Source organism: Tripterygium wilfordii, chromosome 9, assembly GCF_013401445.1.
Source record: "Tripterygium wilfordii isolate XIE 37 chromosome 9, ASM1340144v1, whole genome shotgun sequence".
NCBI classification, from domain to species: Eukaryota; Viridiplantae; Streptophyta; class Magnoliopsida; order Celastrales; family Celastraceae; genus Tripterygium; species Tripterygium wilfordii.
This window is the reverse complement of record NC_052240.1, coordinates 2483444-2499615: the sequence shown is the minus strand read 5'-3', so window position 1 is coordinate 2499615 and position 16172 is coordinate 2483444. Positions and strand designations below refer to the sequence as shown.

General features: G+C 38.1%; 4 protein-coding genes across 8 annotated transcripts; 2 read left to right on the top strand and 2 right to left on the bottom strand.

Annotated features, from left to right (window-relative positions):
* Positions 1-1335: 1335 nt before the first annotated feature.
* LOC120004829 lies at positions 1336-4379 on the bottom strand. Of its 4 annotated transcripts, none has more exons than XM_038854142.1 (5): positions 4236-4379; positions 4049-4130; positions 3044-3294; positions 2656-2874; positions 1336-1778 (listed from the first exon to the last, which is right to left on the bottom strand). In XM_038854142.1, exons 2-5 carry the CDS (start codon positions 4122-4124, stop codon positions 1566-1568), a joined length of 759 nt encoding a protein of 252 aa, XP_038710070.1. In that variant the 5' UTR covers positions 4125-4130; positions 4236-4379; the 3' UTR covers positions 1336-1565. The 4 variants fall into 4 exon arrangements, with proteins under 4 accessions (XP_038710070.1, XP_038710072.1, XP_038710073.1 ...); XM_038854144.1 differs by having other exon boundaries at positions 3044-3288; XM_038854145.1 differs by adding an exon at positions 3556-3774 and having other exon boundaries at positions 4049-4362.
* A 2549-nt stretch (positions 4380-6928) lies between these two features.
* On the top strand, positions 6929-10308 carry LOC120006174 (probable arabinosyltransferase ARAD1). The gene is made up of 3 exons (XM_038856106.1): positions 6929-7849; positions 8151-8516; positions 9650-10308. Exons 1-3 carry the CDS (start codon positions 6989-6991, stop codon positions 9836-9838), a joined length of 1416 nt encoding a protein of 471 aa, XP_038712034.1. The 5' UTR covers positions 6929-6988; the 3' UTR covers positions 9839-10308.
* A 562-nt stretch (positions 10309-10870) lies between these two features.
* LOC120005163 (14 kDa zinc-binding protein) lies at positions 10871-14303 on the bottom strand. Of its 2 annotated transcripts, none has more exons than XM_038854650.1 (6): positions 14160-14303; positions 13955-14059; positions 13718-13804; positions 12796-12943; positions 11230-11347; positions 10871-11156 (listed from the first exon to the last, which is right to left on the bottom strand). In XM_038854650.1, exons 1-6 carry the CDS (start codon positions 14258-14260, stop codon positions 11089-11091), a joined length of 627 nt encoding a protein of 208 aa, XP_038710578.1. In that variant the 5' UTR covers positions 14261-14303; the 3' UTR covers positions 10871-11088. The 2 variants fall into 2 exon arrangements, with proteins under 2 accessions (XP_038710578.1, XP_038710577.1); XM_038854649.1 differs by having other exon boundaries at positions 14145-14275.
* A 104-nt stretch (positions 14304-14407) lies between these two features.
* Positions 14408-15955, top strand: LOC120005808 (sulfiredoxin, chloroplastic/mitochondrial). Its single transcript, XM_038855640.1, has 5 exons — positions 14408-14516; positions 14624-14781; positions 15048-15081; positions 15394-15487; positions 15591-15955. The coding sequence occupies exons 1-5, from the start codon at positions 14450-14452 to the stop codon at positions 15604-15606; spliced, it is 369 nt and encodes a 122-aa protein (XP_038711568.1). The 5' UTR covers positions 14408-14449; the 3' UTR covers positions 15607-15955.
* Positions 15956-16172: the final 217 nt, after the last annotated feature.

Sequence of the window (16172 nt, the reverse complement as noted above, 5' to 3'; positions counted from 1 at the left end):
GCCAGCCCACACTGTGGGTAGTCGGTTGGGCCTTGGTTGGTGAGTGAAGTAGTTCCTTATCAATAGGTATCGAAGCCTCCCGTCTGGGCACGTGTGGGCCTGTGTGTAGCGCCTCCGTCCCAAGAGGGCCTGGGCGGGGCTACGTCTATGGAAGGGGCGACCTGTGATCCGGGTACGGCATGGTGCCACAGAGTGGGCCAACGTGAACGTGGACGTTGGCCTTGTAAGAATGGAGGAATGTTACGCCTATCCCACATCGGTTAGATGTGGGTGTGAAGTGCAGTAGATAAACCGATGTAAGTGTGAAGTGCAGTAGATAAGGGTGGCAGTGCCTCTCCTTATCAGCCAAGGTTTTCAGGAAGGTAGGACCACGGGCCCGGGCCTGACTGGGCCTTGGTTACAACAGGCCCACACGGTGGGTAGTCGGTTGGGCCTTGGTTGGTGAGTGAAGTAGTTCCTTATCAATTGGTATCGAAGCCTCTAGTCTGGGCGTGTGTGGGCCTGTGTGTAGCGCCTCCGTCCCAAAAGGGCCTGGGCGGGGTTGTGTCTATGGAAGGGGCGACCTGTGATCCAGGCACGGCCTGGTGCCCCAGAGCGGGCCAACGTGAACGTGGACGTTGGCCTTGTAAGAAAGGAGGAATGTGTTGGCCTTGTAAGAAAGGAGGAATGTTACGCCTATCCCACATCGGTTAGATGTGGGTGTGAAGTGCAGTAGATAAACCGATGTAGGTGTGAAGTGCAGTAGATAAGGGTGATAGTGACTCTCCTTATCAGCCAAGGTTTTCAAGAAGGTAGGGGCACGGCCCTACCTTAAACCATCTTAAACAACTATTTTTTTTGTTTTTGTGAATAACAACAGATACTGCAACTCCACTGTCATCAAAAGGGAATAATGAAAAAATTGATAACAAAGCAAGTATCTCAGTTCCAAAGATAGACCTCCATATTCATTTTCAGCCTTATCATGGATATTAAGAACTCGTTATGAACTCAATTACAATCTAAATTAACGGCATTGAAGAAAAATAAAATGCAAGAATAAAACCCATGTATCATAGAGGGAATGGGAGTTTTTATCCCTACAAAACTTGATCACTTCATTCACATCCTGCAAGAACTTGATAAGTAATGGATAGTTTTACGAATGGATTTGTCTCAAGTCCCTCCACTCCTTCATCGACAACAAACATTGAGTTTTGTGCTAATCCCTAGACTGGTGTTTAAAAAGGCTCCAATCTAATACGATACTCTATTATGTTTTTCTTTGTTTCACAAATGCAACAAAAAAGAAATGTGCATACGAACAAAACAAGTACAGAGACCATCAACGAAACATGCGAAAAAGGGAGTCATTCTTATTTCTGCGCACAGATCTTTATCTAATGAAACCATCATATAATAGGAGCAAAGTATAACTGAGTTGACAAAATAATCCACACCAAACAAAGAAGATACTAAAAAGGTCATACTGTACCAAGAACTTACAAATACACCCCTTTTTCTGTTTTTTATACGGAGCCCCCACTAACTGTTTATAGCCACAACATGTAACAATACCTTATCGATCATGCTCCTTCACTGTTCTTCTCATTGCTTATCTTCTCGCATAAAGCTTGGACTTGCACTTTCAGGACCTTGTTCTGATACTGCAAGTGCAAAATCTTATCTAGAAGTTCCTTCTTCTCCAACATTTGCTTGTTGCTCGAGACATTTGCACTCAATCTAGCAATTTCATCTCTGAGCATTTTAATCTGCTCATGTACATGGTTGGAACTGAACTGCAAGTGAATACAAAAACAGTCAGGCATAGAGCAGATCATCCTTGTTATCATGTGTGGTAAACATAATAACTATATTAACAATTTTTTGTAAAGTTAGGACGACTTCAAAAGGATAATACATAGATCTTAAACTCGACCTTTTTTGATCAGCATGAATGGTAATGATAGGAACATGTCAGAGTATCTCCTTCACCAAATACATTCAATGCAAAAATCATACCCCAAAAGAAAAGAATTGCTTCGCCAACCTATACACGCAAACTCATTGGCTGCATCACAATGTCGCTGGAACAGCCATAACTGAGACCCTTAGTTTTGCAATTTCTTTTCAACGGTTTATAAAGTATTCAAGTAGTGCCAAAAAGCATTCCATTGCTAGAAAATGTAGGTGCCATCTATGAATACTTAAATCATTTCAATCCAAAAGTTCAAAATATTGAGTCACAATTTTAGAACTATTAAATCATGATTTTAGCTAACTATGGCTGAAAGCAACTCTAAGCATCAAAATTTGCAACTCATACTTTTCCTATCCATTCTGCTGAGCAGTTGACTGTTTACAAATTTCACAACCTATCCTCCATTGACAGGTATCAGTTGAACGTAGAATTTGATTTCACTTAAATTTTGTTAGTAGATCCTGAACTTCCTAATAAGCATGAATAGTATGATCTGCACTTCTTAATAGTTTGACTTCATCTAATTTGATTTTCTTTCAGTAAATCTGGTTGCTGCTATATGCTAAAATAATCGATAAGAGCTGTATACATATTATTGAATGAAACGATTTTCACAATAATTACCAATTAAGCTTGCTCCATTTAAAATAATATTCGGCAAAAGACTATCCAGATTAAGAGAAAGGAAACCTTACTATTTTCTGCGAAAATGCCTCCACCAGAATATGTTGGTGACCAATATATCCTTTCAACTTACAAAATTCACTTTTGAGTTTATTTATCTCAGCTCCTGCAGATTGCAAATTTTGATTCATGGAGTCTTTCTCCTTCTTCATCTCCTTATTCACACTTTTCAAATGTGAATTCTCACCAGCAAGCCTGCGCAGGTCAATTTCCATCTGCCTTTTCTCTTCCTGCATGCAAAATATAGAGCTTGAATCTTTCTTTTCAGCAAGGTAGGGATCAAAGACTATAGAATATAATAGATGAAGATTACGACATATCAATGAGGGAAATGCTTACTATGCTATACCCTGAACCCCATACTGTAAGCCCATAAACAAGAAAATGATGGATCCTTACCTTACATCGTTCTCTGTAATTCCTGTCCTTCATTTTTTTCTTTTCATCTTGATCTGCCGTTCCATTAACTTTTCCACCATTATAGGGAATCATAGAATATTGAGATGGTCCAGGTTCACCAACCAGATGCTGTGGTTCTAATTCTATCCATTGTTCTACTCCATTGCCGACACCAGGCTGTTGAAGCAGCTGGAATGATCCTAATTTGGTCCATTGATCCTGACTAACCGGAACCATTGCCCCATCTGCCACTAAAAGTAAAATCAAAGTGTATGGGCATATCAATACAAAAGCTTCTGGAGAAAATACAGAAACAGAACAAGTATAACATATATTACTAGAAAAGGTTGATGTTATAGTTGAATTAATGCTTAATAGTTCGAACAATCATCAACTGCTAAAACTTTTCTATTTTATGCATATCTAGAATTTAGTCATAGACCCTTTCTATGTATATAAATAAAAAATTTGGCTATTGAGCTCAATATCAGGCATTTGCATTTAAAGCTTACGTAAATAATTGAAGCCATTCCTTTATTTGTGCCTGATTCAAGATCAAGTAAAACCAGAACCTGAATCAAACCAAATAAGATCAATGCTGAGCAACTCGATAAAGGCTGGATTAGTTCGCAGCTTTCCCTTGAGCTGTCAATAATTTCCTCCCAAATACATACACCACTCTGCAAGTTCCAAGATATTGGAATCAGAGCACCAGTATGTCTCTTCCAGTCCTAAAAATCACTAACAATTTAATCTAGGTTCACATACATATACACATACAGTGCATCATTTATTGGTTTCAAAACCGGGCAAAATATAATCATCGATTGAAGAACTAGTCTTATATATGATTAAGGCATCTGATTTTGACTTTCATAAAGAGCTTGAATGAAAATTTATTTACTTCTCTTAAGAACCAAAACAGCATATACAAACTCAGACTTAAATCAAGAAACAAAAACTAAGAAAATCATCAATCAACAAGAAGCAACAAGTACTACTGACCTTTGGATGTAAATTCAAGAGATTCATCGACATAATCGAAGATCCCCAAATAATTTGAGGAGTTGGACCTATCCATAATCACCTGCAAGAGAGATAGATTGAAGGTATGGACTTAGCGAGCAAGAGAGAGTTTCCGAGAAACCGAAAGAAAGATTAGGAGGAGAGAAATGGTGGAATAGGAACAGACGGAAAAGGACTTCGGGGGTAAAGCCGCGCGAAAACAGAGCAGTATCGCGCGACATGCTCGCGATGCATACAACTATTTGGGATACATGGGGGAGAGCGAACGATCGAGCGAGGAGGGCCAATGTCACATGTCCCCCCTTCGCAACTCCGCAGAACATTCTGGAAAGCCTGGTTACGTAAATAGGCCCATTATCCCTATCTTCAGTTACTAACGGGCCTCATGGCCCTCAACTCCCAGGCCCGCTATGTCAACAAACGAAACAAACAAAACAATTGATACAGTCCAGTGAGGTGCTGAAGGAAAAATAAAAAATAAAAAAAACCCAATTCTGAAGAGTCCAGTTATGAATGCGATTCGTTGAAGTTGCTGAGAAATGGTGCACTAGAAATGGTTTCTTCAAGATGGGATACTGAGTGGGAAGAGCATGCCAAGCCATTAATATCAGAGGCAAGTTCCCTTTTTTCCCTTAAAACTCTTTGCATTTGGTATCCTTAAGATGATATATAGCCTTCTAACCCTATTCATTACTGATGATATGCATGTTATCTATCATATATAGTTATGCATTTGGCCAAATAATAACTTTTTATGAAGCGTATCTATTTCCTTGATACTTTTTTCCATGCTTAACGTAGAGATAGCTGCACGACAATGAGGATGAATGAGAGAATTTGTATAAGAAAGAGTAGGAGATGGCGAAAAATCCTAAAAAAATGATATTTGAAGTAGTAAATATTGATATGAATTTAATCGAAATAGATGAATGTTTGATTCATGATAAAAATGAATAGAGAAAACGAATATACGTGGTGGATCAGTGATATTCTCATATACTTATGTGGCCGACCCATATTTTTAAACAAGTCCTGCACTTTTTTTTCTTTATTTAAGGGTGAGATGCAATTCGTGAAGTTGGCTTTGTCCTTTATGTTGGACTGTAATTCAATTCTGATGACAATTCTTGAATTCGGACATCTATGTCATTGTCCATGTCATTTAATACTCTTAACGAAATAATTTTTTGGCACAATTCGGAGGGTTTTGGGGGCAGCTGTAGCCCGCTGTAGCACATTTGAGGCAAAAAAATTTTTATTTATTTTCTAAAAATTATACATGTGTAGTATTCGGTTTAACGAATCTAACGATATATTTTTTTGTTAAAAACAAAAATCAAATTCATCGCAATCGAAACATCGAATGTTTTGAGTTTATATTCAACGGTTTAGAATTGTTATGTATTTTTCACGATGAATTTAATTTTTTTTCCAACAAAAAATATATCATTGAATTTGTTAAACCGAATACTACACATGTATAATTTTTAGAAAATAAATAAGATTTTTTTTTGCCTCAAATGTGCTACAGCGGGCCGGCACCCTTGGGACATCTATATCATTGTCTAATCATATCCTCCTCTTAATAGATGCAATTTTTTGGGCATAATTCCCTCACTTAAAAAAGGTATAAAATGGATTCCAATACGACAATTCAAAGCTTTATTGCATAAAATATATTTCTGTACAACGGTAAGATTGGTTTTATAATTACATCAATAAGTGACGAATTATTATTTGTTGTTCAATGTGTTGTATGTAATTTGTTTTACCCCCTTAATTGTGGACTATTTGTAAGGTTTTCCCCCTGCTAACTTTATGAATTATTTGTAATTTCGCCCTTAATTATGGACCATGTTATGATTCTCTTTTCATTTGGTGTAGTTGTTTGAATAAATATTTTTTGTACTAAAAGAGTGAAGTATTTAGTAAATCCATCATCGTATTAACCGAGCATTTATATCAAAAATTTGAGATCGACTACATGAGTATGTGAGAATAGCAATAAGAATCGATATATTGAAAAATACCCAACAACTTTTGAAATAACAATTTTTTTTTCTTTAATCATTCTTTCTATATCACCATATCAAAATCAATGACATCAATCAAAAATAATAATTTTCAATGATAAAATAAACGGTGATTAAATATAGAAAATCACACTTTAAGGGAATTAAGTAAGAGTGGATCCCCCAGTTCACACACCACATGTGTTTTGTATGTAATTTTTTATCCCCTTAATTATGGACTATTTGTAATCCTTTCCCCCTTAATTATGGATTATTTTTATTTCTCCCCTTAACTATGAACTAATTGTTATGAAATCGTAGTAGTTGACCAAATTTTTGATTCTCTTTTAATTTGGTCTAGTTGTTTGTTTGTGTAAATATATTTTTTTTGTACTAAAAAAGTTAATTATATAGTAAATCCGTACAAATTTGTTGAAAAATACCAAAAAACTTTTGAAATTAATTTTTTTGTCCCTAATCACTCTTTCTTTTTCCATACCACCATATCAAAATTAATCAAATCAATCAAACTTTTTTTGAAATTAATTTTTTTGTCCTTAGTCACTCTTTCTTTTTCCATACCACCATATCAAAATCAATGAAATCAATCAAACTTTTTTTTTCTTTTTCAAATGGAGAGTGGGATTCCAACCTGATCAACAGGATGATACACCATCTTTATTAGTCAAACTAATGGCTCGGGACCGAGGGTTTGATATCAATCAAAATTAATATTCAACGAAATCAATAAGATAAACAGTGATTAACTATAGAAAATCATACCTTAAAGGGTATTAAGAGTCAGTGGACCCCCCACATGTGCCTTAATAAAGTGAACGCTAGCTGGCACCGTGGTTGACAGGCGTACGTTATAATTGTGCGCCTCTGTGCGAACCCCCCGGAGGCCATGGGCAAGCTATCCTCTCCTTCTAAAACCAGAAAATCAAACAATGCTAATCCATTAGTTTGCTCCATTATGGCGCGAAAATCCTCTCTGGTGAAGCAAACCCTAATTGGCTCTGCGCTCTTTGTAATCGCAATATACGCCTTCTTCAACACTTTTCTCAGCCCCTTCGCTGACTCTTCCGACACAGCACTACGTCATGATTATTCGCTGAGAGTAGATGATAGTTTTGCCGGGAAGTCGAGAGTGAAGGTTTACATGTACGATTTGCCCAAGACGTTCACCTATGGAATCATCGAGCACCACGCGATGGCGCGTGGGTCACTCGACGCGCCGGTCGATGATGTGTCAACGCTGAGGTATCCCGGGCATCAGCACATGGGAGAGTGGTACTTCTTCGCTGATCTTCTCCGACCGGAGTCCGAACGTGTCGGTTCTCCCGTTGTCAAGGTCACGGATCCAGAGGACGCGGACCTGTTTTATGTGCCCGTATTTTCGTCGTTGAGTCTGATAGTAAACACGGGTCGGGCTGAAGGGTCGAGCTTGGTTAAGGGTTACAGCGACGAGGACATGCAGGATGCGCTGGTGGAGTGGCTTGAGAGCCAGCAGTCCTGGAAGAGAAACGGCGGGTGGGATCACGTGATAATTGCCGGTGACCCAAACGCTCTATATCGTGTCATTGATAAGGTCAAGAATGCTGTACTGCTCGTATCGGATTTTGGGCGGCTCCGACCTGATCAAAGTTCCCTGGTCAAGGATATAATTATGCCATACGCCCACAGAATCAATACCTATACTGGTGATCTCGGCGTCAAGAATCGGAAAACCCTATTGTTCTTCATGGGCAATCGCTATCGCAAAGAGGTACTCTGATTGTCAATCAAGTTTATAGGCCCCTGTCTTTACTGTTTTAGAGTCACAATTCTTCAAGTAGTTTAATTTATGCCTCCTATAAGTGGCATTCTACTTTGATTCAAAATTTCCTTTTTTGATATTTTTATATGCAGTGGTTCAAATACTTCGTCGATGAGATTGTTGACACAATACAATCCTGTACATGTTTCCCTTTCTTTTTTTTGTTCATATGTGTTTGGTTGCTAGAAGATTGACGGAAAGTGTTATTTATATGGCCTTATGATATCTTTACATGCTTCTCTATTTGTAGGGAGGCAAAATTCGTGATTTACTTTTCAAAGTACTTGAGAAAGAAGAGGGAGTGACAATAAAACATGGAACGCAATCAAGGGAAAATCGACGTGCAGCCTCACATGGGATGCATACATCGAAATTTTGTTTAAATCCTGCTGGCGATACTCCATCTGCTTGCCGGCTTTTTGATTCTATAGTTAGCTTGTGCGTGCCAGTGATAGTCAGTGATGATATTGAGTTGCCTTTTGAAGATGTCATTGACTATAAGAAAATTGCATTATTTGTGGAAACTTCAGATGCTTTAAAGCCAGGATATTTGGTTAAGAAGCTGAGATCGGTGACTCCTGAAAAGATTCTAGAGTTGCAGAAAGAGTTGAGGGAGGTAAGTACTTTTTGCAACCCTATACTTCTAAGTATTTTGTTGGCCAATTGATATGGCTGCTATTACTTTTCTTTGGTTTTCTCTATGGCTGCTACGGCTATTGCATTCAACAAATACAGATACATACACACACGCACGGGTATAAATATATGAAGTTCTACTGACTCAAAAAACATATATGAAGTTCTAAGAAGACTAAGATTAATTTGAAAACTTCTGATTCATCGTGCCAAAAGGGTTATACGGAAAATCTGACCAGAAGCTTTAAACACGTGGCTTATTTCTAATCTCATGGATGTTGGAATTGAACATCGTCATTAAAATATGAATTAGTCAACTTAACCTACACAACATTGTTCCTAACTATATGGTTTGGATGGAGGAGTCATTTTACCAGTTTCTTTTCTATCTAAGATTCTAGGCCAAATCTCTTTCAAACCAGTTTAGGTCAATGTATTCTCTTAAGTATAAGACGGGCATGTTAGGAACATTTAAAGAGCTTGGATCTTGTTATATTTTGGTCTAGTGAAGGGGAAGGGGACAGTAGCTGGGTATTGGAGAATCTGGCTTGCTCTTATCAGTAACATTTTCAGAACTCAGGATTGACCACATAAGGTTGCCTCATAAATAATACTAGACTTCTATCTGTGATCTATCTCTTGATCTTCATATCTTGGAGTGTAAAAGAGTAATTTGATATAATTCCCTGTTTAAGTATCTTTAAAAAAAAATGCAATTACCTGTTTTAAGTATCGGCAAACTGAGCAGCTAATTCAAAGTGAAGAAAGAAGTAGAATTTGCTTTTATGTTCTAAGTCTTCTAAATCTTTGAATTTAAGTTGGCGAGTGGATTTTTAAGTTATCTGTTACTTGTCTCTTCCTACCTGCAGCTGTTCCTGTCTTTGAATTTAATTAGGCTTGTCAGCAGATGAACTCTGTGGTGATGATGGTGACTAGGTTGTCTAGGTGGAGTATGTAGATATGCTATTCATGGGTTGAGGGGTTCAAATATTGTATGTGAGGATTCAGGATTAGGGGCCAACATTTTTGACTCATGACTTTTCATTTTTTCATGCCATTAAGTCCTGTGTTGAATGATCATGAGTTTTACTTTTCATTTTCAATGCGATTCAGGTGAACCGATACTTTGAGTTTGGTGACCCAAATGGAACAGTAAAGGAAATTTGGCGTCAAATTGCACAGAAGTTACCTAATATTAAATTGATGATCAATCGCGACAAACGAATTGTGAAGAGGCAGCTGAGTGAACCAGACTGCTCATGTCTATGCACAAACAAAACTGGGATTATCAGCTCCTTATGATTACTCGTCTTTATTGAAGATTTTAGAATTCAATACCTAACAAATCCAGTTTCTTTGGTTTACGGCAGAGAACAAAAGTCTCTTCTGGATCTTGGTTAGACAGATGAATAGTTGATCCATAGATTATGTTGTATCAGAAGTTCACGGTAACCTTATCTCAGGTGGGGTTTTCTTCCATTCAGGAGGGTGGCGAAGCCTATCATTGTAAAATGTTTGTTGAATTTGTTATTGTTTTAGATTTGGCACATCACTTAGCCTTGGCTTTTACTATGTTATGAAGCCTAGATCAGCCACAGGAAAATTCAATCAGCAGTTGTAACTGTAATTGATTTGTACATTATAGGAAATAAAAATGTTAAATTTATGTTTGATTATCTCCTATTACAGGCGGCTGCAATGACATCAGGACAAGTTTACGTCTTGAATTGTATTCATTGTTGACATTACTGAAACTAGATTGAATTTCATTACATCAATGCAATGTGTACTTGTATTACAGTTTGATTATATCCAATACTGTTGCGATGATGTTTGATTTGTAGTTCGTCATTGGCATTACTGGAATAAAGTTTGTGCCATAACTTCAGTGCAAGATGAAATGTGGTTGTACTTTTGCGGCAGACATCTTGTACTCTGCTTGGAGCCTTGGATTTTGGCCTTCGATGGATTCTTCTTGGTTTTAGCTCTACACTACACTGCTTTAAATATCAAGAGTCTATCATCTTGAGTTTGCGTAGTTGGAAGGAGTATTAACTAAGCTAGTTGGTAATCTTTCGGACTTGGGGCATACGACGCCCGAGATCAGGAGTTTGAACCAACCAACTAGGATGCGAAACTTTCTTGCGGAATCTTGATTTCGTGGGCTTGTCCTACTTCAGAGCCTCTACTCGCATGAGTTTTGGTCTAATATTACACATCCCCAACATAGCATGGATTGTTTTAACAATGCCCGAGATTTACACTCACCCAGTGGTTCGAAGGCCATAGGTGGATGGTTTCTTGGTTACCAACAAAAAAAAAAAAAAAAAGAGAGCAAAACCATTGCCCAATCCCACCTTCCACTTTAAACCATTTTATGTAACAGCAAAAGTAATTCGTGAAAATATGATGGAGAAAATTGTTCTAAAACGAAGTTGCATTTAGCTGCTGCAAATTTGAATCTGTCAGTGCAGAATAGAACCATGTGATAAAGCATCTTCAGAGTTCAGACTAAGAATAATTCATCTTGACAAGCGGTTGCTTTTGGATTTTCAACCGGGTGGCCATTTCATCTGTCTCCCACCCAGGACATGCAAGTGGAGATGATAAACAGATTGACCTGAAGAAAGAACATTGATAAGATTATCATCGTAGCTAAAAGGCAGTTATACCAAAAATGACGAAAAACTTACAGGCCTCTGGACCATTGTTGATAACAACACGAAATCCATCAAGAATGCCTTCTTTCTCAGCCACTATTTTGGCGGCGTATAGAAGTTCACCCAGTATCTCTCCATGCCTTGCTTCAGCCTAAGCAAGAAAAAAAATCATGAGCGACATAGGACTACGTTCCGACTGTGAGGAAAGTCTGTAGAGATGAATTTTCACAGCATCTATAGAGATGAAGAAACAGAAGCTTTATTGAACTTTTTGCGTACAATTCAGAGATTAGTCCACATGCTAATAAAATAAGGCTTGTTATGGGCACAATAAACAGACTCTGCAATGCAAGGATAAGATAGCATACATAAGTACATTTGTTCTCTCCATGTTCACAAAATGGAAGCATGAACCTGGCACACAGTATATGAGTATATGACACTTTAAGTATGACTATTAGGCAGACCATGGACAATCTGAAGGCATTTTCAGGAAACTCCTGTGTATGACAAGACGCATTTTGCAAACCGTAAATATTGTTTAGGGGCAATCAAAATAATGTAGGGCTTTCTTTCAAACATCATTATACCAAGGATTTGCGGTTCCTAGGAAGTAGTGACAAGTTTATTATCAGTCTACTGAACATACTGATACTACAATGGCTTCTAGAGTAACCCATAAAGAAGTAGTAGCAACAACTCATCATTTTTTCCCCAAAGAAAGCAAAGAAGTCAGGGAAAACATAAAATATGCTGACAGAGAAATTTGGTGCTAGGTTACATTGAAGGCGTAGGAAACATGAGTGAACACTACTGCCTCACAAGGTCAGGAATTTCCACTCAAATGCAACTCCTTTCTAGTCAGGCACATTAATACATGCGCTTACACCCAAAATTTCAGCTGATTTTACAGCACATAAATGACAATCAACATCATTTTCAGAGTGATTAGTGTTATTTCAATGAATTTGGTTTGCTCATAAATGCAACCTTAGAGGACCGGAGATGAAAGCGAATAAAATACTTGTATACTGTCGTCTGTGAAGATAAGCATATAAACAAATCAACAAACTTAACATGGCAGGCTAGACATATGGCAGCTAGTGCAACGATGTGATGCTTTTTGCTCAAGGATAAAAAGGTCCCTTTAAGAAAACAACCAAGGTCCTGAAACTGTGCATTGTAACCAAGGAAACACTGATCTCCATACAAACAAAGAAGGCTGCCCTATGGAGAAACAGCATTAGAACTACTGACCAAGTCATCAACAGCAGAATGTTATGAAACATAAATTGGTAAATATTGTCCTAGCTTTTCAAATTTGATTAGTTTCTGACTTTCTGTTCATCGGAGTATCAGACTTGTAAGCATGTATCCAGTGAAGATGATGATGAAGTAAGCTAGGAAAAAAAGTTCCAATTACTGCTGTAAGAAGCTTAATCACTTCTAAGAGGATGGACAATTCTGAAGAGCATATATACTGTTACGGAGAAAATGATTCAACTCAGCGGAACAAGAAATGCCTAGCGATAAAAAAACATGCCATCCTCCTGAAGATAATGAAGTGTGCTTTATTTGTGTAATAAGAACAAAACAAACCTTCCCAAGCTGTGTCAGTCCATCCCTGAATTTTGGAATTACTACAACATGGACAGGGGCCTGTGGGTTGATGTCTCGGAACGCTAGTACTTTTTCATTCTCATACACAATGGTTGAAGGAATTTCCTTTGCTATGATCTTGTCAAATCTGAAAGCATGGAGAGACTCTTAATTCTGTTGCTGAACTGCCCAAATTCCTCATCTTTTACAAGGCTGTATTAAATATGAGTTCCAAGTCCAAGGTCAAGATAATTAAAAATAATAAAGTTTATTCTTTGAAATTATTTTCTTCCCCAATGGCACGTGTTTCCTTTAAATATAAATGTTCAAGTATAAGTAAACTTCATTATTGGAAAAGAAATTTAAATGTACTTCCGTTGCCACCTCATTCTTTCTGCCAGCTCTCATCTTCCTTCAACCAATTGCTCTCTATATCAGATGAAAAGAAAAAAGAACAAAGAAGAATGATCTAGACATAACTTTCAATACTATATACTAGGAGAAGGTAATCTCTTCTCTCTAATGATCCAACCCATCCCATACCTACCCAAAATATTCATGGTACATTGAATTCGAAACCAATTATATATTTATATGTCAAACAACTCTTCCCCCATCCCCCACTTCGAACCTATGGACTTTCTTCCTACCAAGAATTTTAATAAATTTGTTGTATCAACATTGGTTCTGCAAACTTCTTGCTTCAAACCTCTACATTTTCTTAAATCACTTCAACAATTTTAACAGCTTCTTCATATCACCAGGCTTAACTTCTTCTCTCTAATGACTATTCAAAAAAGTAAATTTACTTAGTCTAATGGGTCGTTATTAATAAGCGTCATTCTAAAAATCACGAAAAAAAATTTCATCGACTTTAAGATGAATTTTCAAACAAGGGTTACTCTGTCATAAGTGAAGATACATGGTTGGAGCTCCACTATCAGCACTGGCCGCAGCTGCTTTAGCAGAAGCCTCTTCATCATTTGTAGCCTTAATGCAAGACAGGGATCTGAAAATGATCAATCAATAGCAAAAGGAGAAATCAGACTAGCCATAGAAATTGGTAGTACTAACATAAATGTTTACAATCACCCTAAATTCTGAAAGGAAGTTCATTTCCTTTGAAATACATCTGAAAATACAATCTTGACAACAATACCTTCGAGATTGAATAGGAAGGAGGAATTTAATGGAACCGTAATTCAGGGAGACTCTCGGTGAGGTTCTTATAGCCGAAAACGCCCTTGAAGCTGCTGCATAGCTACTGCTCAATCAACCAATTAACAAAATACTCAACATTGACATCAAAGTAGCAGTACATGAAAGAAAAAGGAGCAATCCAAACATACATAGAGAGAGAATACCGTAGAAGGGTGAAGGAAGAAGAGGCCACTGCCATGGCGTTCGTCAGTGCAAAAAACTCGCGTCTGGCTCTGCTAATATCTGCGAAAAGAAATGCTAACATGTGTTGTCGGTGATTCAAGTCAACATGACTGACAGTAAAGAGAAACACAAGGTAATCTGGGCCGTAGCTGATGGCCCATTAGTCTGGCCCAATCTGTGGAAGCCGCAAATACGTATACACCCTTGACCCTTTATCATCTCCACAACGACAGATGCTTTATCGAGAGAGAGGGAGAGGAGGGAAGAATTGATGGCAAATTTTGTACTGCAAGTGCCAAATACTTTGAGGAGCTTCTCCGTCTCGGCTTCCTCTAATGGTAATCCTCTGTTTATCTTCCCCTCCTCTATATTTTCCATGTATATAACAGACGAGACTTGAGAGTTGTGTGTTGTTATGAGTGATGTAGATGGGCATGTGTTTCAGGGGCTCCGCCGAGTAATCCAAGCGGTGGTTCAGGTCCAGTGATTGTGGAGCTTCCACTTGATAAGATTAGAAGACCCCTCATGCGGACAAGAGCTAATGATCCAAACAAAGTGGAGGAACTCATGGATAGTATTAAACAGATTGGCCTCCAAGTTCCTGTAAGCATCTCCTCCACAGTTTTCTGAAATTTATACTCTCTTGATTATTCATATATGTTGGAAACTCTGGCTAGCAACAAAATGCACAGAAGCAAGAAGCCATTTTGGATTGTAACGCTTGCCCGCCCCCCCCCCCCCCCCCCCCCCCCCCCCCCCCCCCGCCATAAAATGAAATTCTGTATCCCCTACGCAATTCCTTTTTCTTTTGGCAAGAGTTGGTGTAGCTCCAAAATAACTAATTTTGTTAGTCTGAATAATGGTTGCAGATTGATGTGCTGGAGGTTGACGGAGTTTACTATGGTATGTCCTCATTTATATCTTTGATTTTTGTTTCGAATGTTTGATTTCATTTGTATTTTTCTAAAACAAATGAAAGCCCTTTAAATGAATTGGAGAGAGGCTAGAGCCACCAGAATCCTGAGATTTTCATGGAAAATTGACTGTAGTTTGCTAAGAATTTGAAGATTATACTTAAATGGTCAAGTATATATTCTCCTACAACAGAACATTCTTCCATAGAAGATTAATCCAACTGCATCTAATTATTATATATATCACTTTCATGCTCATGTAAAAGTTCTGAGCTTGCTGTGTAATTCTGTATAACTGAAGGATTCTCGGGTTGTCATCGGTATGAGGCTCACCAGCGCCTTGGCCTCCCAACAATTCGTTGCAAAGTCCGACGGGGAACAAAAGAAACTCTGAGGTTTTCTATCCATCAATCTTGCCAACCGTTGCTCTATTTTACCTGCAGCCTCAGAAACATAAATTCTTTCTGATACTATTTTTCTGTTTTTCCCACTTTGCAGGCATCACCTCCGCTGAATGTGTTTGCAACGTTGGTTTGCTAATCAGCTTTTGTTTGATCACTGTCTCGTTGCAACTAATGCCGTGAATTTTCTCATTGTACTTGCTTATATTCTAGGTTGTAAATATATGCGGCTTGTCCCCTGTCAAGTATATCAGGTTTAATAGGTAGGAAATGGAAGGAATGACTATAAACACAAGCCTCAATTACTGATAGCAACAAGTTGTATGTTCTCAGACCATACTTTTTTTGGGTAAGTGGGGTGGGAGATTCGAATTTGGGTGCCTTAACCAACCACCTCGGGTGAGGGGTTGTTGGCTAAGACCATACTTTGATGCAAGTAAATTGCTAGTTTCATTTGTTTCAGTCGACCAAACAAAGGATCTGCCGTCGACTTTTCTATTCATTGTTCAAATTGGTACAGAAGAAGCCTTGATTGGTAAGAAAAACTGGATCATTCTGCATAGATGCTGCGAAGGTGGAACTATCACGGAAGCTTAAGAAACTAGGTGAATGTATACTGGAAGAGGCCTTGTGAAATTTGCTTGTATCTAATTGTATGATTAGGAAGGGGCCTTCTCTT

Excerpts from the sequence above, each read along its gene's own strand:
- LOC120006174 (XM_038856106.1), top strand. The coding sequence starts at position 6,989 with ATGGGCAAGCTATCCTCTCCTTCTAAAACCAGAAAATCAAACAATGCT. Across the intron at positions 7,850-8,150 it reads GCAATCGCTATCGCAAAGAG|GGAGGCAAAATTCGTGATTT; the intron begins GTACTCTGATTG and ends CTCTATTTGTAG. Across the intron at positions 8,517-9,649 it reads TGCAGAAAGAGTTGAGGGAG|GTGAACCGATACTTTGAGTT; the intron begins GTAAGTACTTTT and ends AATGCGATTCAG.
- LOC120005163 (XM_038854649.1), bottom strand. The coding sequence starts at position 14,260 with ATGTTAGCATTTCTTTTCGCAGATATTAGCAGAGCCAGACGCGAGTTT. Across the intron at positions 13,805-13,954 it reads CTTCCTATTCAATCTCGAAG|ATCCCTGTCTTGCATTAAGG; the intron begins GTATTGTTGTCA and ends GATCATTTTCAG. Across the intron at positions 12,944-13,717 it reads GATAGTGGAGCTCCAACCAT|ATTTGACAAGATCATAGCAA; the intron begins GTATCTTCACTT and ends CCATGCTTTCAG.
- LOC120004829 (XM_038854142.1), bottom strand. The coding sequence starts at position 4,124 with ATGGATAGGTCCAACTCCTCAAATTATTTGGGGATCTTCGATTATGTC. Across the intron at positions 2,875-3,043 it reads ATTACAGAGAACGATGTAAG|GAAGAGAAAAGGCAGATGGA; the intron begins GTAAGGATCCAT and ends TTTTGCATGCAG. Across the intron at positions 1,779-2,655 it reads AGGCATTTTCGCAGAAAATA|TTCAGTTCCAACCATGTACA; the intron begins GTAAGGTTTCCT and ends ATTCACTTGCAG.
- LOC120005808 (XM_038855640.1), top strand. The coding sequence starts at position 14,450 with ATGGCAAATTTTGTACTGCAAGTGCCAAATACTTTGAGGAGCTTCTCC. Across the intron at positions 14,517-14,623 it reads CGTCTCGGCTTCCTCTAATG|GGGCTCCGCCGAGTAATCCA; the intron begins GTAATCCTCTGT and ends CATGTGTTTCAG. Across the intron at positions 15,082-15,393 it reads GGTTGACGGAGTTTACTATG|GATTCTCGGGTTGTCATCGG; the intron begins GTATGTCCTCAT and ends GTATAACTGAAG.